The sequence below is a fragment of the Corvus brachyrhynchos genome, unplaced genomic scaffold, assembly GCF_000691975.1.
Source record: "Corvus brachyrhynchos isolate BGI_N302 unplaced genomic scaffold, ASM69197v1 scaffold285, whole genome shotgun sequence".
Lineage (NCBI taxonomy): Eukaryota > Metazoa > Chordata > Aves > Passeriformes > Corvidae > Corvus > Corvus brachyrhynchos.
In genome coordinates this window covers 45196-52522 of record NW_008238323.1, presented here as the reverse complement: position 1 = coordinate 52522, position 7327 = coordinate 45196, and the positions used below count along the sequence as shown (strand labels likewise).

At 52.8% G+C, this 7327-nt stretch overlaps 1 protein-coding gene across 1 annotated transcript in view; it reads left to right on the top strand.

Annotated features, from left to right (window-relative positions):
• ME2 (malic enzyme 2) overlaps positions 1 to 7321 on the top strand; it is a 22944-nt gene extending 15623 nt beyond the window's left edge. The window contains exons 9-15 of the mRNA XM_017734315.1: positions 221 to 334; positions 426 to 540; positions 1468 to 1610; positions 5056 to 5158; positions 5881 to 5951; positions 6606 to 6704; positions 7056 to 7321. Coding sequence (XP_017589804.1) covers positions 221 to 334; positions 426 to 540; positions 1468 to 1610; positions 5056 to 5158; positions 5881 to 5951; positions 6606 to 6704; positions 7056 to 7205 — 795 coding nt within the window. The 3' untranslated portion in view covers positions 7206 to 7321. The remainder of the gene's footprint in view (positions 1 to 220; positions 335 to 425; positions 541 to 1467; positions 1611 to 5055; positions 5159 to 5880; positions 5952 to 6605; positions 6705 to 7055) is intronic.
• The last annotated feature ends 6 nt before the right edge of the window (positions 7322 to 7327 follow it).

The window sequence follows — 7327 nt, the reverse complement described above, 5'->3', positions numbered from 1 at the left end:
TAGGTGTAGCTGCTGGGCGGGCACAGGCGCGGGGCACAGCACCCAGGAGAGCTGCCCCTCTTGCTCTGCCTGAGGATGTGCCACTCTTGTCCCAGGGAGACATCTGTGTCTCAGAGCAGACTTGCTGAGGGGTTTTCGTGGGGGTCTTGAGCAGTGTGGGGTTTGTGCTGGCAGACCTCTTCCGTGACCTGTTACAAATCCGAGTCCTTCCATGCACCAGGCCGCCCTGGGAATTGCAAACCTCATCGTTATGGCTATGATGGAAAACGGAGTGTCTGCTGAGGAGGCCTCCAGGAGGATCTGGATGTTTGACAAGCACGGTTTGCTGGTCCAGGTAGGGGTGCACCACGCCTGGGAATCCCACAGCACGGGTGGTCACTGCTTTCCCCGTCCTCTCACAGAAGGAACCGATGTTTTGTCTGCAGGGCCGAGAACAGAAGGTGGATTCCAACCAGGAGCCATTCACACATCAGGCTCCAGAGCACATACCAAAGACTTTTGTAGAGGCAGTGAACATACTTCGGCCTTCAGCTATCATCGGTGAGTGAGGTTATTGTTGTTTCTGTAATTTGGTTATTTGCTGCCTTTAATAGGCTAACGTGGCTCTGGAGGGCTTGGTGACAGTGATCTGCATTTCTGCTGCGGTGAACAAGATGAAAATGTGAGGCCAGTTTCCTACTTGAAAATACACTGAGCTGTGGTGCTCCTTCTGGACCTTGTGTCCTCAGTGACAGAGAGCAGCCACAACCATTCGTGTCTTCTGCTCTGCAGGAGTTCCCTAACTTGAGTTGTTTTGGTATTTTCTGACCTTCTGTCCCCCGGTCACTTTCTCTGGTCAGACCCTGTCAGCACCCCAGCTGGAAGGAGCAGCTCCATGCTGCACATCACCAGCACCTCTTAGGTCACTGACAGCTGTCAGTGATTATTTACAGCTGTGGCTATCTGCAGAGAACAAATGGGATTACAGGTGCTTCCTGGTATGACTGCAATTTCCTCTGCACATGATCTACCTGGAAAAGAAAAGGGGTATTTTGGCTGAACACCCTGAAGGTTGTAGCCACTGCACAAATGTGTGCTATAGCTGTGTGTTTGTACGTCTGGGTTTGGGTGTGGTCAGGAGCACCGGTGTCAGGTGTGCATTGCACAGCTAACACCCACCTGGGGTGAATCATCCACCAAGAACCTGGAGTTCCCACTTGCTTAGCCAGGACAGTGTTCTCTGTACACATCAATACCAAAAAAGTAGCGTGAAGTAGGCTTCTGGAACACACTCCATAGATGTTCCTGTGAAAATGGTGGATTTCAGCCAGCCAGGAGCAGTGCCTGGTCTCCATCGCCAGCTGCCAGAGAAGCTTTGCTCTGAGTGGGAGACTTGAGGGCTGACATGAGCTCAGCGTACGGTCGCTGTCACCTGCCCTGAGGCAGCCGAGGATTGATTCTATTTGTGTGTGTTTCCATCTCCTCCAGGAGTTGCAGGAGCAGGGCGTCTCTTCTCCCAGGATGTGCTCAAAGCCATGGCTTCCATCAACGAGCGACCCATAATCTTTGCCCTGAGCAACCCCACGGTGAAGGCTGAGTGCACAGCAGAGGAGGCTTACACGATAACAGAGGTGTGTAAACTCAAGACTGTTGGCTGCTGGGACCATTTGCGAGTGCCTGAGCACAAGAATTCAAATTGTTCTGTTGCTGCTTGGACTCGGTGACATCATAATACAGTTCTTTCTCCCTTCTGGCAAAAGTTAATGGGGGTGATTTGAAAAGAAGCCTTGGTTTTTAGGTAGCAACATTTTGCAAAACTCAAAATAGCCCAGATCTTGTTTTTAGGAGAACGACCTGCAGTACCGTTACGTGGCTTTGATCAATTAACTGTTTCTCACCGCTCTTGTTAATTGTTTTGTGTTTTAATGAAGCACGTTAGCGTGGCAGTGCAGAGTTAAGTGCAAGCTTCAGGATGCGGTGGCTGTGCAGTCCCTGGAGCGGGCGATGCCCTTGCAGCACGCAGGCCTGTGCCTCGCGCAGGCGCTGCGGGTGCCACCGGCGGTGCCCGGGCAGCGCTGTGCCGCGGGGCAGGGCTGCCCTCTGTCCCCGGCCACCACAGCTCAGGCTCTGCGCTGCCTCCACCCCGGGACTCAGCCAGGAGCAAGCGCCCCTCGCTCTGCAGCCTCCCCCCGGAGCCGCTGCGCCCTGCCGGCCCCGGAGCTGCGGTCTGGGGCTGTTTTTTCCTTAATAGCTCCGCTGTTAATAGCACATCCAGACCTTGGCTTTGCCTTCAGCGAAGCCAGTCTTTTATCCTTGTGCACAGCTTTTTGTGCAGAGCTGATTGCCTCTGAAGGGAGCTGAGGGGAGGGAGGTGGGGCACGGGGGGACCGTGCAGACGCAGCAGTGGCTGCGAGGCTTTGAACTGGCTGCTGGGGCCTCTCCGTCACCCTGCAGGCTGCAGCTGGTGTGATCTCTGTGCCGGCCACAGGGCCTCCTGCAGACTCCAGGGGTGGCTTCTTTTCTTCTATTTCTCTTTTTTTAATACAGTCCCGAATCAAGTGATTCATCTGTGAAAATGGGTGTGTGGAGACCTTTCCTTGTTTCTTGGTGCAGACTGTGAACGCCTCCCTTGCACCGTCAGTGGGGCTCAGTTCCCAGCAGTACAGCCCCAGCAGTGGCAGTGTCCCCTGGGAGGTGGCACTCCGCTGTCCCCATCTGACACCCAGATTCTCTTCCATGTTCTGGGCCCGTTGGCTCGGGGGAGCTCCTGCCACGGAGATCTGCAGCCCAGAGGGAGCTCTGGAATAGCAGTCTCTGGACAAAGTCTGGATCTTATCTCTTAACAGCATATCATCTGGGTTGGAAAAGCCCTCCAAGGCCATGAGTCCAATCGTTCCCAGCTCTGCCAAGGCCACCACTGACCTGTGTCCCCAAGTCCCACATCCACACGGCTTTTACACCCCTCCAGGGATGGGGACTCCACCCCTGCCCTGGGCAACCCCTGCCAGGGCTGGACAATTCTTCCCATGGAGAACCTGTTCCTGCTGTCCCCCCTGAGCCTCCCCTGGCCCAGCCTGAGGCCGTTCCCTCTCCTCCTGTCCCTGTTCCCTGCCAGCAGAGCCCGACCCCCCCGGCTGCCCCCTCCTGTCAGGGACTTGTCCAGAGCCACACGGGCCCCCCTGAGCCTCCTTTGCTCCAGCCTGAGCCCCTTTCCCAGCTCCCTCAGGAACTCTCCAGCCCCTTCCCAGCTCCCTCAGCCGCTCCTGGGGCTCCAGCCCCTTCCCCTGCTGTCCCCTGCTCTGGACAAACTTTTGAATTAAGATGGTCCAGTATCTCTCAGATACCTTGCATTAACCAGAGCAGTGAGTTGGGCAGTGTTTCAGTGTATGAATTCCAGTATCTTGGATAGAAGGTAAACAAGAGTTAGTCATGCAGCCAAGACTTCAGCTGGCATAAACAGATGTAAGAACTGCTGCCATCTCTAGCTGCAGGAGGCCAGGAGCACAATTAGAGGGGGAATCAGCCTGATTTTTGCTTTGCACCTGTTATAGACTATCAGCAGATGTTGTAAGGCGAGAGGCTGGCTCTGCCCACGGCTGCGTGCTGAGCCCCAAGGAGCTGCACCTCGGGGTGCTTGTCACTGTCGGCAGCAGAAGCAGGACACAGCTCCCTGGGGTCAGGGGTGGGGGCATCTTCCCTGCAGGAGCTCTGTGAGCACAGCGGTGTTCACAAAGTTTGAGCCCAGTGCAGAGAAGATCTTTGGGGTTTTTTTCTGTGTTGGATCCGTATGTTCCTTTATTCATGATTTTCTGTATTTCTGGTTATTTGTACACATGGGTTATTTGGACAATTAAGCACTGCTGGTCAGTAAATGAGCGGGTGTAGTTTTGTTCCAGTCTTTACTCATACATTTTGAAGTGTTTCTGTCTCTTTAAACTTTCCTGCAGTTCTGCTGTTTGTTGCCATGATGCTCTTCGGCTCTCTGACATGTACTCAGTTGACCCATAGCTTGCCCTTCAAAATATATTTTTCCCTTCAAGATACAGTAACTACTTAGGAAATGGACTCCAGAACCCTGACTGTTCTGTGAGTCCCTGAAAATCTCCAGCTCCGCTTGCTTTGTCATGAAACTAACAGAGTTTGTCAGGCCATTAGGGATCAGAGCTGTCACCCCGTGTGTCTCCCGGCCTCGGGAGCAGCGTGATCCTGGCTGGGGTGAAGTCTCAGGCTGCACTAGAGGCAGCAAGGAAACAAAGATACCATCGCAAGCCTTTCGTTCCGTGTTTTTTTCCCACTAGATGGCACCTGTAAGAGGCTTTCGCTGCCCCTGTGTATTCCGTGGGCTTCTGCTGCCTTCTAATTTGCTTTGTCTTTTGGTCCTGTCCTCCGGTGCATCCATTTGCTTTGCTCCCTGCACAAAAAGGCTCTTGCTGTGGCTGTGCCCTGGCATTCAAACACGGTTCCAGAGCCTTCAGCTCCTTCCATAATTTGTTTTCAAACATAGTGGTCCTGGGGAGCCCCAAAGGTTTTAAACTGATCTTCTTAAATCTGTTACTCAAAGGAAAGTCAAGATTTTTTTGCTTTCAGTGGCTTTCCTGCTTGAGAAGAGGGTCATTTATCTAGAGGGTGTGGTTCACACTCAGATATGTTTTAGTATTTTGTGCCAATCAAAGGCGTTTCCAAAGGAAGGGTAAGCAAACCGCGTTACTCACTGCTCTCGTAGCTCTCGGCAACAGAGGCCTGATACAGCAGTTCCTCCCTCTGCCTCCCCCCCTCCAGTAAGAAAGTGACCTTTTATTCCCACTTTTATTCCCACTTCTGCTCCGGTCTCCTTTGAAAGGGGCCATTGTCACCCATCTGCAGGGTCCCTGTGGTTCCTGGCCGGCGGCCGTGGTTGCGGTAGCGATTACCGCGCGCGTCCCTCGTTCCGGTGTGAGGAGCTCCTCTGGGTCAGCAACGAGCAATTAAACAAACAGAGCTGTGGGAGCTGCACGGCCCGGCCTGGCTGCTGGTGCCTGGCTCTCGGATTGCTGCTGGCGCTCCAGCAGCAGCCTGATCCGTCCTTCCTTTTGCCAGGGCCGCTGCTTGTTTGCCAGCGGCAGTCCCTTCGAGCTGGTGACTCTGAAGGATGGAAGAACCTTCAAACCAGGCCAAGGAAACAATGCCTACATTTTTCCAGGTAATAAATAAAACTGTCGCTGTTTAATCTCTTTAAGATTGGGCCACCTGCGCCTTTTCTTGGGTCCCTTCGCTGCATGAGGCACAGTTCGTGAGGCAGCACGAAGAGATGTTGCCAGCATTTGGAGCTGAGAACTTGGGTGAAAAGTGAATGATTGAACTTGGGTGAAAAGTGAATGATTGAACAGTCAGTTCAGGGTGGATGTTGGGCACGTGCAGCTCCATGTGCGACACAGAGAGCAAACCCAGCTGGATATTGCTAAGAAAACAGAAGGGTGTTATTAAAGGCTTTGGAAGTTGCTGCACTGTGGGTTCTTCTGCTTGTTTGGGGAGGAAAGGAGAAAATAAATGTTAATATGCACTTGAAGTTATGTTAATAATCCTCGAAGTTAAAAGTTCTTAAAGTTATATCTGCACAATGGGGGTAGAAAAGTAGCACTGGGGATGTTTCTGTGCCTTCCCCATTCTGCCCTGAGCAGCTAAGCTCCAGCCCCTTCTAAGAGCCAGCTACTATGGCTGCTCCCATGGGAATAGTGTTGTGAGCGTGGAAGGTGATCCTTAAGGTCTCCTCCGACCCGAGCCAGCCTATGACTCTCTCACAGTGTGTGCAGAAAGCTACGGGAAGGTTTTCAAGAGCAATGCTCCTGGTGACTTGCAGCTTCTCGGCAGCAGGCTGCATATTTTAAACTGATGTGGCCCTGATTGGCACTAATTTCCTTGTAGGCGTGGCTCTGGCTGTGATCCTCAGCAGTGTCCGGCACATTAGTGATAAGGTTTTCCTAGAGGCTGCCAAGGTAAGTCTGGGGGCAGAGCAAGCCGTGGCTTCTGACACGACAGGGATGGCTTGATGGGCACTTTTCTCAAATCTTGGTGAAACACAGTGGTTTCCTGTTTGATTTCTGTTGCCTTCTCCTTCCACAATGGAAAAAAAAAAAAAAAGGTGTTTTGATCAAACAGAGTTGTGACAAGAATCAGGTTCCATTGCAGCTTTGGTTAAGTAGGAAGTGTGTCCCTGTGTAAATTGCTCCCCAGCCTCGTAGCTGTGGCTGCCCCCTGCCCTGCCCTGCCTGGGTTCTGTAGCTCCCACTGCAGCCCCCAGCATCCCGTCCCCTCCTGCCTGTCCACCCTGGAGCAGGAGCACCTTCCACACCGGAGTGTCTGGGGATCAGCCACCAGGCACGCGGGCAGTGCTCCTACAGCTTCCACGGCTGTGGGGGGAATTCATCCTCCAAAACACCAGAGCTCGTTTTGCTAAATGCTTACAGTCACAGCGTGCTGGCTCTCAGCTCCACAGACTGAGAATTTCAGGAGGCTGACTGCCTTACTGCAGTGCTTTGGGAACACTCTGGCACTAAGAGCGCTGCAGCTTGATTCTCTCAGGTGTTCCAGCATGTCATTAGTCACTTTTGGGGCACAGTAAATGAAAAGTGTTTGTTTTTCTAACTCAGGCATTGGCAGAACAGTTGACAGATGAAGAGCTTGCGCAAGGAAGACTTTACCCTCCGCTGTCCAATATCAGGGAAGTTTCTATTTATATTGCTGTCAAGGTGAGTGTGAAACATGAAATTGCACTGTACTAAAAGTGGTTTATGTGTACATTAACCTGCAGCATTGCACGGTATGACCCTTGAACACGAGGTGCTTGGGCACAAAACACCCGGTTCTTTGTGCCTGCAGTAACAGGCGCTTATAAAAACGTTCCGTTCTTTGGGTGCTTCAGCTTGGCAGTGGCGATGGGCCGGAACGATGCCCCTCTGGTTCCTGAAGTTAGGTTTTCAGATCCTAGCTAAGCCGTTTGGGGGCTGCAAGGAGGCGCTGGTGTTCCCACCGCTGTTGCGTGAGCGGTGAGCGCTGTGTCCGTGCAGCAGGCGCAGAGCAGTGCTGGTTTCGCTCCCCAGGTGATGGAGTTCCTGTACGCCAACAACATGGCTTTCCACTACCCCGAGCCCGCCAACAAGAACCACTACATCCGCTCCAAGGTCTGGACCTACGAGTACGAGTCCTTCATGCCGGATGTGTACGACTGGCCCGAGTCCAAGGTGCACTGATGCACCGCGGCATCGCACTCCTCAGGCAGTTCCTTCTACTCTGCAGGGATCCCTTTCTCAGACCAACTTCAATAATGATCTTTGACTCCTCTAATTTATTTGCGCTCATTTCATTGCCCTTT